At 43.3% G+C, this 20,230-nt stretch overlaps 1 protein-coding gene across 1 annotated transcript; it reads left to right on the forward strand.

Annotated features, from left to right (window-relative positions):
* Positions 1-7,505: 7,505 nt before the first annotated feature.
* LOC139112670 (uncharacterized) lies at positions 7,506-9,965 on the forward strand. Its single transcript, XM_070673745.1, has 4 exons — positions 7,506-8,349; positions 8,437-8,904; positions 9,019-9,182; positions 9,315-9,965. The coding sequence occupies exons 1-4, from the start codon at positions 7,506-7,508 to the stop codon at positions 9,963-9,965; spliced, it is 2,127 nt and encodes a 708-aa protein (XP_070529846.1).
* Positions 9,966-20,230: the final 10,265 nt, after the last annotated feature.

Consider the following 20,230-nt stretch of genomic DNA (forward strand, 5'->3'; position numbering starts at 1 on the left):
CGACTTGGTCAGCAGTCGCGGTGCTCGCAGTTGACGGCGCGATTAATTCTACATAAGAATTTTTGCGAGACAGCGAAATTTTAAGGATCCAGCCGTCTCTCTTTCGCGTAAACTATCGTGCACGTTTTACGAAAGAATTATCATATATACTTTATTATTATAATTGATTCTCTCAACGTCTGTGCGTTTGTGGCTGTTCTAAACTACCGTAGAATAAAAAATAATAGAAATCGTCCGTTGGCAATGATTCATTATCGATTATCTCGTGACTAAAATAATACAAGTACATGGAAGAAATAAATCGTCAAAGTAACGATCGCTTGGGAGGAGCTAGGAGGCTGTGAACTTTATTCTTCAGTAGACCAGCTCTCTGAAGATTCGACCTTTGTTTGAGGTAACATAACTCGTAGCGTCTCTCTCGACAATTAATTTAATAATATAATATTAGTCGCTTTTTTTCTATTTCTTTTTTTTTTTTTTCTTTTTTTCACTTTTCTGCTGCGAGATCAGACTGACTAGTGCTGACTAGACTATTTGCCACCGACTCACACGTGCCACTTCCATTCTGGCAGTAGTAGTAATAGTAGTGATTTCCCGATCGACGTCGCTCTTACGTTTAATCGGCATGGCGCGTCGCGTCGCATCGCGAGAAAGGCCTCATTGTGCGTCTGCCGACGTCAAGACGACCGTGCCGTATGCGTGCGTGCATGCATGCACGATCGTCGCCGACGTCGTTCTAGCCTCATGGCCGTTATAAACGAAGCTCGAAGCTGAGTACCGACTGATGCTTCCTGTGTCAGCTGGTCGGCCGCCGCCCGTCAGCGACACATCCGTTTCCTCAGAGCCAACCGGAGAACACGTCGTGGCCGGAAATCGGCTCGATGCCGGGAAGACGTTTCAGTTGCGTCGCCGATCCGTTTCGCTTTGCCGTAATCGACGTCGAGCCGCTCGCCACCATGCTCTCTTCGGTTGTCAACGGTGTCAATGGAACGATAACATTTTGCTGCACGTTCATACGCTCGTTGATCTCGGCGACGTTGAGGCTGGGCTGCTGGCTTTGCGTCACTTCGTGTCGCCGCGATGACGTTAGCGATGACTGTGCCGTTAATTCGGGACCGCGGGTCGGAACGCCACTGGCACGTTGCAGCTGCTTTTTCGAGGAGATTCTGGCCGCAAGGACAGTGGCAACCGATGACGTCGTGCTCGAATCTGCCGGGTTCGTGTTGGTGCTGCTGGTCATCGCGGGCGTGGACGATTTCGAGGCGGAAAACTTCTTGCGCTTCTTTCTCAGAGCGGCCAAAGCCGGGCCCAAGCCGTGGGTGAACATGTGGTGCGCCTCGTGATGATGCGCGTGATGAAAATGCGAGTGATGATGCGAGGGATGCTGCACGCTTTGTACATCGTGGCTGGCACCCTCCAAGGAAGACTTCGAGTCCGAGGAACCCTCGGATCTCGAACCGCCGTCCTCGGACGCCGGAGAGTACACCGAGTCCTCCGATCGAGATCTACCGATCAATCTAGAGACCCTTCCGGCTTTTGCAGCCTCAATCAAAGTGCCCCAACGTTTCTTCCGGGAGCTACTTTGAGTGCGCCGGGTGATCAGGGATCGCACCCTAACCGTCGAGGAGTTCACCACCGTGCTCTGCCGTATTGAGGCTTGCTTAAATTCGCGGCCGATCGCTTCTCTGTCGGATAGTTACGAAGATTATAACTATCTGATTTCGGGACATTTTTTAATTGGGTCCGCTGTCACCACCCCCCCTGAACCATCGGTGCTTACCATCTCGGAGAACCGCTTAACTCGGTGGCAGATCGTTCAACACATTTCCGAGCGATTCTGGCATTTGTGGGCAAGTGATTATATAAACACGCTCCAACAACGCGCCAAGTGGCGCAAACCTTCTCCACCGATTAATTTGGGCCAGTTAGTTTTACTCCGCAATTCCAACCTCCCTCCTTGCAAGTGGGAGCTGGGCCGCGTCGTTAAGCTGCACCCGGGAACCGACGGTCTAATTCGTGTCGTGACTGTTAAGACCGCGACGACTACTTATGTACGGCCGATCGTCAAAATTTGCATTTTGCCGGTAGAAAGCAATTCTACCTCGTCTTGAGAGCTAGGGTCAAACTTACATGAAACTTTGAGTTACCTGAGCGCTTTGCCGATTGATTCTATTAGTTATTATTTTTTTTATTGTTATTTTTTCCTTTTCTATTATTTCCGTATTGTCTTATTAATATCCTCGCGCCGCTTTGTTGTTTGTGAGCTCGATAGCAAGCGGTAATTAACTCCGAACGTTCATATTGTAAATAATTGTAAAAAGTGTTTTGTATCAATCATGCGATGATTATTCTATTACTAATTGCAATGTTTATTATCAGGTCATCATTAAATTTTAGCCCGGTCATTGAAGTCATTTTGAAACTGCGTTTCAAGGCGGGCGGCATGTTTGAAATTTACGTTAGCGACCAGCCGGTCCCTGCTGTTTTCGCCGGCTTTCCGTCGACGGATGATTATTTGTTTTTGTCGACAGGGTCGGTTGGGCTCTATGTGCTCTATCGATCGGATCGAGCTTCCGACGCACGTACCGCGTCGATTCCTCCGAACGGGTGGCTCAGTCTTCGTCTATAGATCACACAGAGCACTCGCCTTTCAATTGTAAAACGCCGACGGTACTCTACAGCCGTGTGCGCGTATCGTTATTCATCTTTCAAATATTATCCTTTTTTTATTTCGTTTCTATTCTACGTGGGCTCACGAGATTGGTCAACTGCGCCGGACTCTCTGGTGACGCGTAACCGTGTATTTCCGCGCGCAAGATTTCCGCTCCGGTAACGGTTCATACTGGGAGCCGTCAGAAGATTTCCGTTGGTTCGCGTTGGTCACCGAGCGCAGAGAGTTAAGAAGATTTCCGCTTTCGAATTCCCGCGTCTCGTGACTCATCTGAGCTGTGTTTTCGTAGTTTCTAAGATTTTAAGAAATAGACTCTGTTTGTTAAGAAACGAGTTCGCATTCTTTTTTTTGTTCCTCTCGTGCTCGTCTAACCTTTTCCGCGTCGACGCTCGTGAGTTACGGATTGCATAACGAGCATTATCTGTTCGGAACCGGCGTTCGCGCTCTTCGCGGTCGGTTTTCCGCTCGCGACCGGAATCGCTAACAAGTTAAGAGGATTGAAGTTAATACTGAAATTATAAATCCTATTGATGGTAAAGACAAAAATATTTACCAGATAACGCCAATGCCGCAGCGGAAGCCTCGTAAAAGAACCATTGTCGATGACGATTCTTCTGTTAAAAAAGAAGTTAAAGTTTTCAAAAAGGTTCCACATAGATCCTGGACGATAGAACAATCAGATGATAAAACAGAACGTAGATCCGGGGCAATCTTGTTGAGCGAGGACTCATTCGACGAGCCTAGGAGAGAAAAAATAGTTAGAACTAAATCTAAAAATACTAATAAAGGTAAGAGTTATTCTCTTATTGAGGAAATAATAGATAATCGAAATCTGAGTACTTACATTATTGGCAAACGGGCCATTGCCTGAATAAATGAAGTTGATTTTACCCGGGCTAAGTCAAAGAATCTTCAAGGCAGAACATCCGGCGACATAAAGACAAACCTAAAAAAAGTTAAAACAGTCATTAAAGCGCTAGTATCAAAAGCCTCAGACATTGGTGATCCGGCTTACCTCCGTCAGGAAAACAAAGAACTAAAACTTAATTTAAATGAATCCAAAAACAATATTAACAAACTCACGGAACAAGTAACGGTAATTATGCATAAAAGGGTAGTCCTTTTCGATTTTAATGATTTTGAGATATGTTGTCAAGGTCACCTCCCTGAGTGACCTTGACCACTTTTCAGAGGTCGACCCTTCCCCGTTAAAAAAATATTCACTAAGAAAGTTTGAAAAATATAGCAGTTATTTGAACTATATTGACGGGGTATAAATGATTAAATAAAGGTAAAAAAAAGTGTTATATACATAAATAAATATAAGTTTTTTAAATTTTATGCATTTTTGCATTTTATGCATAATTACCCAAGTAACTACACTAAGTAAACAAATGGAGTATATTATACAAAAAAACGCCAATCTTAAGGCGTAAATTAAAACCTTGTCTAGTAAATCTAATAATGTACAACAGCCTGATCCCTCCAATATTAAAACTGATTATATTGCTCAAAAGCCTAAAAATTTAAATTTACTTCAAGGGAACAAGCCAAAAATTGTTAGTATCGAGACAGGAAAATTTATTACTCCGGAGATTTCGAAGATAAAACTCAATGATGTCGTCGCTGATACCGTCGATATTGATGAAGAGATCGAACGGTTATATTCATTGAAATCCAGAATTAGCTCTAGATACCTCGGCACACCAACATCTGAGTCTGGAAAAAGTGTTACTAGTGAGCATAAGCAGAGTTAACCAGACTATGAAGAAAACTTCCCACCTATCCGTTCTACAATTAAAATGGGAGGGCAAAGAAGAGGAGTCTCCTTTTCAGATGTGGAAGAAGAATTTAACTTACCCAGAAGCTATTCACGTGTTGCTCGGAATACAAATAATGTTCCTCGTCAACAAAATAAAAAAAAAAATTAAAAGAGCTCCCAAAAAGACGGTAGTCTCTATAAAGTTGAATTCTAAAAAAACAAATATGTCATATGCGCAAATCATTAAAATTGCAAAAGAGAAGATCCAACTTACCGAGTACGGCGGTAATAACACTAGGCTTAAAAGAGCTCTTAATGGAGCCTTAATGATTGAGCTTCCTGGCACCAGTTCCTTTGAGCAGGCGGATAAATTGAAAAAGAAATTGGAGAAAGTGCTCAGTGATAATGCACATATAACCCGGCCGATTGCTCTTGGTGAAGCCAGAATTTATAACTTTGATGAGTCAGTCACCAAGGAGGAGATAGCTGGCACGATTGCCACTGCTGTAGATGCCAGGATTTCGGACTTTCAAGTTAGTGACATTAATTTAATGCGCAATGGCATGAATATGGCTTGGATTTGCGGGCCTCTAGTGTTTATTAATAGAATTGCTAATTTGGGAAAAGTCCGCCTTGGTTGGTCCCTTGCCAGGGTGGACCAATCCAAATCCAGACGTATCCAGTGTTTTAAGAGAATGCAGAACTCTATCGTGCAAAGTTTAAGGAAAGTTCAAAAGAAATTTTGTAACAGTTGACCCTTGCGACTAAAATAATTAAGAATGAAGAACAGGATCATCTCAGGAGTCGTTGGTTAGATTTCATTAGTCAGTCCAAAAATGTTGCAATATGGACTCTTAAGGCTGTCCTCCCCCATTTCTATAACTGGTTAGATAGACAACATGGGAAGTTAAGTTATTATATTACTCAATTCTTGACAGCTCATGGGGAATTTTCTCCATTCCTCTATAGAATTCAGAAAATAGAGTCATTAAACTGCAGGTATTGTAATACCGACCTTACCGATTCAGTTGAACACACGCTTTTATATTGTAGTGCATGAAATGATCAAAGGATATTCTTAATTGAAACTTTTGGCGCGGGGTCCAATCTCTCCCACATCATTGGCAAGATTATCGAAGATAAAAAGAGTTGGGGGGTCTTCGAAAAATTTTGATCGAATGTCATTAAAGAAAAAGGCCTTAAGCCACCGTAGTTCTCTCTTTACCTTACCCCTAACATGATGATTAAGTTTCTGGAGCTCTTTATAATCTCCAAAACCTGGATCAGTTAATATTTATTTATTTATTTGTTTAATTTTCTTTTAATTTTATTGTATATCTCAATTATTGATGGTATTTTAAAATTTGCCGTAGCTGTATATCCTATACTCTGACAAGATCCTGGTTAATTCACAGGGTGGAATAATTCCCCCTTTATTGCTTATTCTCCGGATAGAAGTTTTACAAACCATGTAATGGGACTCTTAGATTTGGGCAGTATAACTAAATGTTTGTTTTTGGTGTTCGTCTATATCTATGTTATGTCCCTGTGAATGTCCTGCACGTGGTGGGGTTTTTAGCCGGTATGTCAATAGCGGTGAGTCCGGCACGGCCAGTTAGGACCGGCCCACTGGTGTGCGTAATGCATTTTCCCCCCCACTCAAAAAAAAAAAACAGAAAAAAACAAAAACAAAAAAACATATTTGTTCCTGTGCAATCGCCCTAGTGAGACAACCGGCAAGTTCGTGTTAAGACAAGACTGATGAACATTGCTGTCTAGCCGCTCGCAACGGCCAGGTCAGAAGCCTTACTGTCGACGCATCACTACGACCACCAAGGTCCAGAACGTGCGTGCTGATTCTGCTCTCACGAGGGAGCCATTTCGGGCGCTGTTCCCGCCATCTTGGCCGCTATTTCTCGCCGTCGCGGGCGCTGTTCCCGCCATCTTGGACGCTGTTCCCGCCATCTTGGACGCTGTTCCCGCCATCCACGGGCGCTGTTCCCGCCATCTTGGCCGCTATTTCCCGCCGTCGCGGGCGCTGTTTCCAGCCATCTTGGTGCTGTTTCCCGCCATCTTGGGCGCTGTTTCCCGCCTTCCACGGGCGCCGTTCCAGCCATCTTGGGCGCTGTTTCCCGCCATCACAGGCGCTGTTTCCCGCCGCCTCGGAGCTTCTACACGGAAGACCAGCAATCAACTTTCTATATCGCCGAGAAGGAAGACTCATCGCCGTTCCTGTCGACGGGCGATCACCACGACTCCTGTGATGTCATCTACTCATCGAACTGCCGTCGTCAATCCGTGTTACAAATAATCCACGCTTCATTAAGGTACAGAAAAGCTACACAATACAGGGTCTCCAATTATTCGCGGTCGATATTTTACGTTATTTTCCGTGTGATTTGATTCGCTCGTGTGTAATTTTAATTTACTCGCGTTCGGTTATCGAAATGTTGTCGGAAAGTGATCCCGCGCCATTGAGGAAGCGCCGCGGCATGGTCAAGGCCGCGTGTACGCGTATCAAAACATTTGTCAAGAGTATTACGTCTTTAAACGATTTAGTGTTAGCGGAACTGGAGGAGCGTAAAATTAAATTAGATTGCCATTAGATTGAATACGACAATTACCAAACAGCCCTGAAGATAATTGACGAATCAGAGGCTAACGATAGAACAGAGTTTGAAGCCGCGTTCTTCAATTTATTTGCAAAAATGCGCCACTTGACCAGGCCTCCGACAACTTCCAATAGATTTGTTCCCGCGCCTCACATGGTGTTAGTTGCGTCTAGTTTACAAGCGGGTTCGCAGAGCGTGCGTCTTCCGAAATTAGATTTACCAAAATTCAGTGGAAAATATGATGAATAGATACCGTTTCACGACGCATTCAGATCCATGATACATGATAATGAATCTCTCGCGGACATTAGCAAGTTACAATATTTGCGAGCTTCTACTTGCAAAGAAGCACATAGAGTAATTAATTTATTAGAAATATTCGATGATAATTATTTGGTCGCCTGGAATCTGTTGAAAGAGCGATTTGATACAAGCGATAGTACGTAATCATATTAAGGCAATGTTCGAAATGCCCTCCATGAACAAGGAGAGTTCCCTAGACTTAAAGCGCATTTCAGATGGTGCCTCGCGTCACATCCAAGCTTTGAAAGCTTTGAAACGACCAACAGATTCTTGGGACGATCATTTAATTTATTTGTTAACTTCTAAATTAGACGCAACTATCATTCGCGATTGGCGAAAATCGCAAGCTACCGATAGCTTTCCGACACTTAAAGAGTTTTTAATCTTTCTGAGTCATCAATGCCAGGTATTAGAAGCTACTCAGAAGCATCCCGATGCGTTAATAAAATATACGAATACGCGGTCGCATACCAATTCCAAGTTCAAGTCTTCGTGTGGTGCAGTTTCTAAGGCCAAGTGCCACCTATGTGCTGGTGATCATTTCTTGTACCAGTGCAAGCAATTTATCAGTTTGCCTATATCTGAGAGAATAAACAAGGCTAGATCGGTCAAGGTATGCCTGAATTGTTTGCGCTCTACTGCTCACGTGGCGTCAAAATGCCCTTCTGGCAACTGCCGATTATGCACTCATAAACACAATACTATTTTACACGTTGTTCCAAGTATAAATAAGACAAATTTGCCAACTCCAGACGCGACTCCTCCTCAACGGTCTTCCGATACGTCGGATATCATGAGCTCACACTCAGCAAATATTAACATGAGCAGGGGAGTGCTTCTCTCCACGGCTGTTCTACTAGTTGAATCCAAAGGGGGGACGTTGATACCAGGACGAGTGCTTTTAGACTCTGGTTCTCAACCAAATTTCATTGCTAGTGAATACTTAAATTCATTAAACCTGTTGCCACATTCCGTGAATGTATCAATTTTCGGGATAGGAGGTAAAATAACGCGTTCCAGCGAAGCGGTTAAAATTAAACTGCTATCAAGAGTAAATTTATTTGTGACAACAGTTAATTGCATTGTAGCAAAGGAAATAACAAATAATCTTCCGAATCTTACTCTGAAACGTGCCAACTTTCAAATTCCGCCTAACATCAAGTTGGCGGATCCCAATTTTAATGTTTCTGCCAAAGTTGACATTTTGTTGGGAGCAGAAATTTTCTGGGACCTCATTTGCGTAGGTCAAATAAAGGCAAACGCAGCGCATCCTACCCTTCAAAAAACTCGCTTGGGGTGGATCCTTTTGGGCAGTCTTGTAGATTCAGAACGTGGTTTACAGCATTTTCATTCTCTTTACGCGTTAATAAGCAACAATGAGTTAAATAAACAGCTCGAAAAATTTTGGCGATTAGAAGATATAGCTGACAACTTTTCTCACTATACCAAACAAGAGAGGGAGTGTGAACGACATTTTCAGAATACCACGTCTAGAAATACCTCCGGACGTTACGTGGTACAATTTCCATTCAGGGAAGATATAATCACCAAGTTAGGTTGATCCAAAGAAATAGCGTTAAAACGTTTGTTCGGTTTGGAAAGACGTTTCCTTCGCGATCCTTCTTTGAAAACCCAATATAGTAATTTTTTAAGGGAATACCTTTTATTAGGTCACATGAGATTAATCAACAAGAGTTCTTCTAATTTCACTCAAAACTATTATTTACCTCATCATGCCGTTTTTAAAGAAGGAAATAAAACCTCTAAGATTAGGGTTGTTTTTGACGCCTCGTCGCTTACTGACACCGGAGTCTCACTTAACGATACCCTGCTAGTGAGCTCAGTCGTTCAGGAAGGACTCGTTTCTATTCTTTTGCGCTTTCGAATGTATCAGTATGAATTTACTGGAGACATCGTTAAAATGTACAGACAGGTGTTAATTCACCCCTCTCAATCTTGATTCCAGAGAATCTTATGGCGAGAAAGTCCGAACTCTGAAGTGCAGGAATTTGAGTTAACCACCATGACATATGGCACAGCCTCTGCTTCATATTTGGTTACAAGATGTCTTTTGGATCTTGCAGACACATGCAAGAAAATATTTCCAGTGGGATTGCGTCATCTTAAACATAGTTTTTACGTCGATGATCTACTTGCGGGAGGAAATACTCCAGGAGATATTATTTTAATTCGCGATCAAGTTAGCCAACTTTTAAGATCAGGTTGTTTCGAATTAGACAAGTGGCGATCAAATTGCAAAGGCTCATTAACCGACATTGCTTCCACCACTGAAGAGCCGCTTACTTTCAATAAACCGGAAGACGCTCGAATTCTCGGATTGGCTTGGAACACCAAAGGTGATATCTTTCAGTTCCCTTGTACGTACTCCACTTCGTCTTCTAGCATTACTAAGCGTTTAATTGTTTCGAAAACATCTAAGTTGTTTGACCCGCTGGGCCTTCTCGGGCCTATTCTTGTTGTAGCCAAACTAATGATACAAGCATTATGGAATTACAAAATAGATTGGGACGAGTCAGTACCTCAAAATGTCAACACCGAGTGGACTCATTTCACTAAAGAGTTAAACAATTTAAATCAATTTCGTATTCCTCGCTGAGTTAAACCTTGCACCAGCGACAAGCAGATACAAATTCACCGATTCTGCGACGCAAGTCAACGTGCCTTCGGGGCATGCATTTATGTTCGCGTTTCTATCTCAACAAAAGAATTTGAATCCCATTTTTTGTGCTCCAAATCAAGGGTTGCACCACTTAAAGCAACATCTCTGCCACGTCTGGAATTGTCGGGCGTATTGGTTCTCTCTCAATTGATAAACGGAGTTAAGAAATCTCTCGACTCATTTAACTATCGCGTTTTTCTATGGTCAGACTCTAGCATAGTTCTCTACTGGATCGCTTCTTCTTCGAGACGATGGACAATTTTCGTTGCGAATAGGATAGGGAAAATACAGCGTCTTACTGAGAGCTCGAGTTGGCATCACGAAACATCCGCAAACAATCCTGCAGACATTATTTCAAGGGGCGCTTTCCCAAGTGAATTGTAGGATTCAAATCTTTGATAGCATGGTTCAGAGTACTTACAATTGTCAGAAAGCGAGTGACCTATTGAAGAAATTAAGGTTGCGGGAAGCGACGTTCCAGAACAACGGGGAATTTCGATGCTATCCTCGGTCCAGGATTTCACTATTATAAATGATTTGCTCAATAGAGTTTCAAGGCTCAATAAGATTTGTCGCATATTAGCGTATTGTTTAAGAGCGCTTAAGCCAAAGGAGCTTAAACCTCCCGACGTTCAAGTATCTGTTGCAGAAATCATAAGAGCGTTAAATATATTATGTAGAATTGTCCAAGGCGAATGTTTTCCTTCGAAGTTAGATTCATTGAATAAGGGTGATTCTGTCGACAAATCTAGTCAATTAAAGGGCCTGACTCCTTTTTTAGGAAGCGATAATTTAATCAGGGTCGGTGGTAGACTTGAAAATTCGGAATTGGCATACCATGCTCGGCATCAAATTGTATTACCTCATAGTCATACGCTCACTAAATTTATCATAGAGCTGGAACACATCCAAAATTTGCATTCTGGCCTACAAGCCACCATGGCTTTCGTCCGACAAAGATTTTGGCCGTTACGGTTGAAATCGGTTACCCGCAAAATCTTAGGTCGTTGCATTACTTGTTTCAAGGCCAAACCGGTATTCTCTGAAACTATAATGGGCGCTCTTTCTTCCGCGCGAGTCTCCGTGTCCCGTCCCTTTTTCCACTGCGGCGTGGACTATGCAAGTCCTCTCACCCTACGCGAGGGAATGCGACGGAATTCGCCGAATCAGAAAGCCTACCTTGCGTTGTTTTGCTGCTTTGCCACTATTTCTTGCACCGTGGAACAGGACAAACTGAATAGTACATTAATCAGACAACGGGCTGTTTATCTCGATGTCAGAACAAAATATTGTTACGCCCGAAATTGTTTTTCTTTTGTATTCAGGAATTAATAAATAATGAGAGAGAGGTTTAAGAAAAATATGTGTGAGTGAGTTAATTTTAATTATTTATTTTAAATTTTCATAAGCCAATTCCATTTTTCGTTTATTTGCCGGCTGCTCCTTTGTACAACGGTGCCTACTGGCGTTCCGGTTTTGGGAGCCTGGGGAATAGGCTGAACTGGCGCGAGTTTGACTATGCGAACGCGTGGTTTGAACTCTTCTATTTGCGTTATTCGCGGTAATGATGGTGCGGAGGGTCGCGGAGGAAGAATCTTCGATAGTTGTGCGGGGAGGGGTCGCAGAGGAGAGACCGCTGGCGGCGCGATACTTGTATTTTGTAGCGGTGTTTTATATCCTGCGGGAGCCAGCGTGGGCCCTATCGGGAAGACGGCCGGATTAAACACCTCTGGTGTCTTGAAATTATGTAAGAGCTGTCGCGCTTTTTCCCGTCGCCCCGCACGGCAAGATCTCCGGCCCCTATGTCTCTTCTTGGTTGTCTATAATGAAATGCGGAAATGAATTGAATGCTTTCTTTTATAAATGAGATTTTAATTTAATTATTTATCACGTCGTTAATTTGTCTTCTTATTTTCGCCTGTGTTTCGATAGGTAATTTGTATACCCATGCCCAGAGATTTCCCTTTTTCCTAGTGCTTACTGTCGGTTTAAAGAGAGGCGGAGCAGGGGTCTTTAGTTGATAGGGAGTTCATTGGACGTTGTATCTCGATATTGGTTTATTATTCATCTAAAAATTAAAAGATTGTTAAGTTTTGTTGCTACGCTACTTTTAAGTGGCCCAGCGCGCAACCAAGGATCGATAGGTTTATTTAGAGGCGATAATCGCTGCTTGGGGCAGCGCGTTGAAACTCGGAGTAAAGGAAGCGAGGCGGCGGTCGCTACTCGAGGCAGCGCGCCGTGGCTCGGGGTGAAGGAGGCGAGGCGGCGATCGCTACTCGAGGCAGCGCGCCGTGGCTCAGGGTGAAGGAAGTGAGGCGGCGATCGCTACTCGAGGCAGCGCGCCGTGGCTCGGAGTGAAGGAGGCGAGGCGACGATCGCTACTCGGGGCAGCGCGCCGTGGCTCTGAGTGAAGGAAGGGATAGTGAGGTGCGATCGCTTTGGAGAAGCGCGCTTGAGCCCTTAATGGTTTGAATCCAAATGATGAGAGCGTTGTACTTTTGCTGGCTTTTATTTCTTCTGTACAGCCTTGGTTTTCGCGCTTCCTGGTGCTCTTCGCCGTCGGTGATCGCTGAGACGATAATACAATATTGAATCCGAAAATTCGCGGCTTATATACGATTAGATGTTAGGCTCCGAGGGCGAGGGGAGTAAGGATTCTCCCTTTGCCCCGCGAAATTCCTTTGTCAAAGATTTTGATTTTTAATAGTTTAAATATTCAATTTTGCAACTTTGATATTTTTCTCGTCCCTTTTATATGATCGTGATTTCGCTGGTGTGGATCGCTCGCGGCTAATTATTTTATTTAACCGTCAAATAAGAATCTTGTTTTTTCATATCTGGGTTTACTTCCGCATTGCGGGTATATTCAAACTTAATTTTCTTATTTGATTGTTAAATTTACGTTATGCTCGGGTTTTTAGTTCACGCAATTGTTTCTTTAGAATATCCGGACGCACGGCTTTCCATCTCATTGATATTTTGTTTATTTAAAAAGGCGTACGGCCTTATTTTCCCTTTCATTTGTTGGTTATTAAATTTAAATATTTAATAGATGTTCTTAGGTTTTCTTTAAATCTTTTTATGCCTGGCTTTGTTGTATGGTGCCCAAATTATCGCCGCTCTCGTTAATTGTAAAATTACAATTAGGCGATGACTTATGTACGTGATGTTCACGTGTACGCGAGCATGATCGAGAGTATGAACGTGAGCGTGAACGCCGGGTGATGTGTCGGGCGGTCGGATCGGTACATTAATTGATATATTACGATGTATCGACCGCGCGACAATCACCGGTGCTGGGTAATTAGGCAGCGACAACTGTACACCGGTATAGCAAAGTAAATTTTAAGTTAAATGAAAGAAAAGAAAAGTAATCGAGAAGAGAGAGAGAGAAAAAAAAAAGAAATATATATCGTGGAGGCCTCCGGACGTAACAATATCTTTGTTACATATTTTGCAGCTGTTAGCTTATGATTCATCAATTGAGTTCGTAATATAATAGCGAAGAAGTATTGGTTTCATAAATTCTCTACCTCTTTGACAAGAGCCAATGGTATTATAATTACTTTATGTTTTATACTTAACGTTTACGAGTTGTCTTGTCGATCCTTTTAAACTTTCACGAGTCTTGCTCACAGCTGACTCATATCATAACAGATACGGCCGATGATGTCAAAACAATTCTATTTACAAGCGCTATACACGTTTTCTCTTTGTCTCGATAATAAAATGACATATTAACGCCTACATATTTATTATTTATTATTAATTATATATTATTATACTCAGTTTAAGCGTCGATTTATACGTGTAAAAGTGACAAAACAAATTGTCACAATCAACCCAGAAGCAGGTTAAAATATCACAAAAAACTTTGTGAAATATATTATTTTCTAACCCGTTATTATTTTTTGCGTGACTTTTTTTATTTATCATGCCATATATACATATAATATGCTCACCCCGGCCTCGAGTTTATCAATCTGCTTACGTGGCGCGCTACACATAAGATCTGCGATCTCTTGTTCTAAGCTCTCGCTATTACGTATCGCGCGTGCGCTCTATCAGTGCCGTATCTATAATATTTAACTTTCTCACAACACCTCCCTCCTAACTTTTTGCTATTACAAATTAATACATTAGATATATTCACACGGAGAGAATCGGTGTGGTTTAACTGACACGCGTTGCGATCTACGGACTTCTGGCTCCACTGGAGCTTCTACATCGACACCATTATCTACTATAGCATTTCTATCCTCTTGATTATCCGTTTGTTCATCAGTATTATTTTCTTGCGTAACTTTATTATCTTAAAAAATAATATCATTATTTTCTTGATTTTCATTAGTGCTTTTACGATTAATTATTGTAGGATTTGATAATAATTAGTCACTTATTCGCACAACCGTTTTAATAATAATAATCTATATAAGCTAAATTTCGAGTAACTGCCTCGTCAATAGCGCCGTGCGAACTAGCCCGCTCGCTCGCGAAACGCTTCCGCGGCGCCGAGCCTAGTGTATTAACTCGATCAGGCCGTGATCAAGTGGGTCTCGCGTGTCAATATATATATATATTAATTCTCCTATAACTCGGCCATTCTGCGCTTACATTCGCCCCGAATGTCTAATCATATACAAAAATTCTCAATTATATTAAAAAAAAATTCTTAACTATGTCTCGCTATAATTTTGCGCGTTTTCCTCAGAATCGAGTTCCGTGTCGTAATCGCTGTCATAATCCAGCCAGGGCTTCATATGGTCCGCTGATGTTGAAGTCTGGGTTAGTCCCTCATGTTTCCCTATTTTGCGTACCATAAGCGGTCACTCCTGAGAGCACGGGTTATTTCGTAAGGCCCCAGGAACGGATGAGAGAATTTCAGCCCCGGTCCCTTCTGCGTGCGTATAATAGCAACTATATCTCCTACGCGATATCTTCTGGGCTGTTTTCTCTTACGGTCGTGTCTCGTTTTATTTTCCTTTTGTATCTTAGTTATATTTTCGTGCGCTCGCTTTCGCAATTCGTTCCTTTCCTCGTCAAAATTGCGCGTTATCTCCTGTTCGAATAATTCTCTTATCTCTGGATCATCTCTTAGACGCGAATCCACTCCAAAAAACAGTCGATGCGGGGTAGTCCCTGTTGCACGACTCATGGTTGTATTGATGCATTGCTGAGATAATAAGTAGATACATTACAGGGAGCAACGTGCGCTTTGCCGTCTTTTACCGTCAACTCGACTTCGTCTAAAAAGTTTGTACCTATCAGCAGTTCATGCATCGCCAAATCATCGGGAATCACGTGTACGCAAATCTTGTAAAAATTGAAACCGCCCCCTGAGTTATCCGATCGGGCCGGACTTTCGGCCTGGCGATCCGCCGGACAGCGGCGGATCGATGCGTGAACGGGATCCGGCCGGGGCGACAAAATAGATACGCACCGTTTCGAGTATTAGCGGTTTTATTTGTATTTACAATCACAATCACCTTGGTGATTACAACGACAGGTGTTTATCTTACGAGCTTCGAGCTATTTATAACGTCGGCGCGATCGCTCGGCTTTTCGTCGGAAACGCGCGTATCTTCGCGGTAACGCGCGGTGTTTATTTTCGGCGGTCGCGCAACGTCGTTTTTCCGGCTGTCGTTTTCTCGCGCGTTATTTCTCGTTATCGGTACCGCGGGCTGTCATACGTCGCAAAATGCGGGCAGCCCGTTAATTCGCGCGCGGTATAAGGTGGAAGTCGTGCACGCGGTGGCCGGCCGCCGAGAACTCTCGGCCGAGGCGAAGAACTCCTCACCCCGATGGACCGTGCCCGTGCGAGAGGATGCGAGCCGTCGGGATACCCGGCGGCCCGGAGTGACGCCGGCACGGAACGCCGAGTCTCCGCCACCAAGAACGCTTGGTAGAGGCGAAGCACTCTTCACCCCGTAGGCGGTTCGGACGATCGGTGCTCGGTGTCAGAAGGAAGCGGCGGCTGAGAACGCTCAGCGGAGACGGACCCGAGGTCCACCCCGTGCTCGGTTGCGGCTGGTCTCGAGGATCGGAAGGCGCGGCAGCGGATTGGAGAAACGGGTCGTGCTGTCGCGCTAGATCGGATCGTAAAGAGAACTGACTCCCGGTCGCGGGATGGCCCCGTTTTATATTTTTTTTTCCCGGTATTTCCTGGGTAACACCTGCTCGGTGGGGGTCTTCCCGAGCGCCACGGTCTGGCGCGGTTTGGGCCGGAAACCGATCCGCGGATTCGCGCACGTTCGCGGATCTTCGTTGTTCGCCCGAGTGCGGACTTAGCCGGCGAGGCGTTCCTCCAGCGGGGTCCGGCTAAGTCGCGTTTTCTTTGTGCCAAAAAAAAAGGGTGGGCGCACCGCGCCCTTCGTTCTGCCCGGCGGGTGGTCGGTCGCGGCAGCCGGTCGGTGGTCACCAGAACGGGATGCACGCGGGCATCCCGTTACAAAATGATTATCTATTTTTATTTCAATTTCGAGCGAGCTCATTGTCTCATTACAGGCTCCCATTCCACGAAAATTTACCGATTCCCGAGTAATCGGGGGAGGGGGACCAAGCATTAAATAATATTTTTCGCTTAGAAGACTCTAATCGCTTCCCGTGACTAGCAATGCATTCACCTCCATCCTGTTAATCGTAACATTTTTCATACATCCTCGCGACACGGAGCGCGAGACGGCGCAGCTTTTCTTATCTGTCCGAGCTTCTCCGTTGCATCTTGCAGCGATGTGCCCTTTTTCACCACATTTGATACACCTGATACCTTCGTGCCCCATCGGGCAGTCACTTATAACGTGATCCTGGCGACCACACTTGAAACAACGCCTCGACGACCACGCATTCCCTCGTCCACCGTCTCCGCGCCAGCTACCGTCCCCGCGCCAGCCTCCGTCACTCCGTCCTTCCGCTCGCCATCCTACGGCCCGATTTTCTGAATTTTCCATCGAAATCCTATCGAAGGCTCGCAGCAGGGCATCGACACTAGAAAACGACTGCATACGCGCCACGTCTCGCAATCGCGCGTCAGGAATTTTCTCTATGATATAATTTAAGATCTCTTCGCTTGGTATGGGCACTTTATTTCCGAGGATGGTTTTTTCATGAACGTAGTCATGGAAGGACTCCAGCCTGCTCCATTTCCGTTCCTCAAATGTTTTTCGCATCGTTATTCAGCTCGGGTGTAACTGAAACATTTGTCTTAGCCGTTGTAACAGTTTCTCTGAAGACAGCTGAATATGCTCCGACTTGGAGTGAAACCAATTTCTGGCCTTTCCTTTCAATTTCATGCTTATTAGTATTTTCGTAACACTGTCACCTAGATTATACGTGTCTCTTACTAATTTGATTTGTTCTTTCCAAATCTCATATTTTCTCGAGTCGCCCTCAAACGAATCGACCAGCTCGCCACAGATGTGATATTGATTCTCGGAAGATCCGCCGTCCTTCGCACATAATTGTCACCCGGTATACTCCAAATTGACGCGTCAACATGCGAGCGATGCTCGACCTTCGTCAAGTTAAGAAGCACGGGCACGGTCGCAGACAATTCGTTACCAACGTTTTCAAAATTATTTTGCACGCGATCATTGAATGATCGGTCGCGACGTCCTTGCTCCTCTCCAACCCCGTTTGCCCTCGCCGCGGCCCGTCGAAGCATCTCGATCTCCTCTTAAGCCAGCTTTAGCTCTCTCTCTACTAATTCTTTTTCTCTGCGGTACAAATCAGCCTCCCTTCAAACCATACTGACGCTTGCAACACTCTCTGCTCCCGGATCCACCACTGTATCGAACTCTTCTTCCCGCGTTTTATTCGTCTCCTCTCGCTTCCACTTCGCTATTTGGTCACCTTCAGGATCTACGGCCTGTATCCGCTTTATCAATTCTAATTTTGAGCCGGTGGATAACAATCCTTTCGCTTTAAAAAATTTTTTGAACTCCTTCATTGAAAGGTCACTCACTTCTTTCATCGCGTATTAGTTTTGCACTCTCAAATTAGGACGAGCCCCCAATTGTAGGATTTGATAATAATTAGTCACTTATTCGCACAACCGTTTTAATAATAATAATCTATATAAGCTAAATTTCGAGTAACTGCCTCGTCAATAGCGCCGTGCGGACGGGCCCGCTCGCTCGCGAAATGCTTCCGCGGCGCCGAGCCTCGTGTATTAACTCGATCAGGCCGTGATCGAGTGGGTCTCGCGTGTCAATATATATATATATATATTAATTCTCCTATATTATTTAATTCGCATGTCTTTTAAAAGTTTTATTATTCGCTTTAATAATGTATACGCAAGATCCCTTTCTTTCTACGATCTGACCTATTTGCCATTTTTCTTCCTTATTACTGTACATTCTAAATTGGACAGTTTCACCTATTTGAAATATCTGATCCTTCTTTCTAGTCACGCGTGAACACATTTTGTCATTATACTTATATATACAATTCTTAAGACTAGGTACTATGAAATCTAGACATGTACAGATGCTCCTATTAAACATTAATTGTGCTGGTGATTTATTAGTTGCGCTGTGAGGAGCCCGTCGATAATGTATTAAAAAATTCGCAAGTTTAGTCTGTATAGATCCGCTTGTATCCACTAATTTTCTTAAGCCTACTTTAACAGTCTGTACTCCGCGTTCCGCCAGACCATTAGAACACGGGTGATACGGCGCGCTCGTAACGTGTTTAATTGTATTTTCTCTAAGAAATTTCTTAAATTCGTTGGATACCAAGCTTGAACCATTATCACTTACAAGTATTACAGGCAACCCAAATCTCGCGAAACAGTCACGCAAACAATCGATCGTTACAGTACTCGTTATCTTATTTACAGGGTACACTTCTAGCCATTTGCTATACGCGTCTACTATAATTAAAAAATAAGTTTCTTTTATCGGCCCCGCAAAATCAATGTGTATTCGATACCACGGAACGTTCGGATATTCCCATGGATTAATAATATCTTTCTTTGGATTATTACGCTCTAACATACATGGGTTACAATTTTTTGTAATTTTTTTTATATCCTCATCCATCTTACGCCAATAACAGTAGAATCTTGCAATTGCGTTTATCTTTGAAGTCCCAATATGTCCTTCATGCAATTTATTCAGAATTCTTTTCCTGAGTGTTTTCGGAATTACTACTCTCATTCCCTTTATTAAACAACCTTGTTGTATAGAATATTCGGCTGCATTATTTTCAGCTCCCTCCCTCTTAAAAATTGTCTTGTATAACTTTGATAATTTATTATCTTTTTTCGTTTTTCTTGCTATTTCTGATGCTGTTATTGGGAGAGTTGCAATCTGGTTTAATTCAAATAACATTGGTTTGTCAGTGTATTCTTTTAACTCTTTTTTGACTGGAAATCGTGAGCAAAAGTCAGCATTTGCGTGGTTATTCGTTTTACGGTACTCTGTTTTGTATAAAAATCCAGATAGAAAAATCGCGTAATGGAGCATTCTGATTGCACTCATTATAGGTAATGCTTTATCTGGTGCGAATATTGACTGTAACGGTTTATGATCTGTTTGAAGAATAAATTTTCGATCATATAAATAATTAAAGAATTTTTTTATGCCCCAAAAAATGCCTAAAGCTTCTTTATCAATTTGTGAGTAATTACGTTCTGTATTATTTAACCTTCTGCTTACAAAAGCTATGGGTCAATCAGATCCGTCCGGAAAACGGTGGCTTAAAGTCGCACTCAACCCATAAGCACTCGCGTCAATCGCTAGTATAATAGTTTTCTTCGGATCAAAATGACATAATGTTCGCGAACTTGCAATTTCTTTTTTAATTGCTTGAAAGGCTTGATCACAATTTTTTGTCCATTGGAATTCTTTTTCTTTCTTTAACAATTCGTAAATTGGGTGTAGTACATTAGACGCGTTCGGAATGAATCGGTTATAATAATTTACTATTCCTAGAAAGTGTTGTAACCCGAACCCCGTTACAACACGGAACATGACGCAAAGTATTTCGGCATAAGATCTCGTAATAAAATAACATCGGAGGATGCGATATCAGCAAACCTTCTTAAACAATTAAATAATAAGAAATAAAAGAGAGAAACAATTGCAAGAACTTATTGCCGAAATCGCTAAGGTTGCATTCGCCGAACAACCGAAGTTCGGCATTGCACCCGATGACGCCAAGGCCCAGCGTCACTATTAAATAACCGCGGACCGTCACGG

The sequence above is a fragment of the Cardiocondyla obscurior genome, unplaced genomic scaffold (assembly GCF_019399895.1).
Source record: "Cardiocondyla obscurior isolate alpha-2009 unplaced genomic scaffold, Cobs3.1 scaffold20_0_355366, whole genome shotgun sequence".
In the NCBI taxonomy this organism is placed as follows: Eukaryota; Metazoa; Arthropoda; class Insecta; order Hymenoptera; family Formicidae; genus Cardiocondyla; species Cardiocondyla obscurior.

Coding starts and splice junctions, on each gene's coding strand:
- LOC139112670 (XM_070673745.1), top strand. CDS start 7,506: ATGTTCGAAATGCCCTCCATGAACAAGGAGAGTTCCCTAGACTTAAAG. Junction 8,905..9,018: donor AGATATAATCACCAAGTTAG/GTTGATCCAAAG, acceptor ACCTTTTATTAG/GTCACATGAGATTAATCAAC. Junction 9,183..9,314: donor CACTTAACGATACCCTGCTA/GTGAGCTCAGTC, acceptor TCTTGATTCCAG/AGAATCTTATGGCGAGAAAG.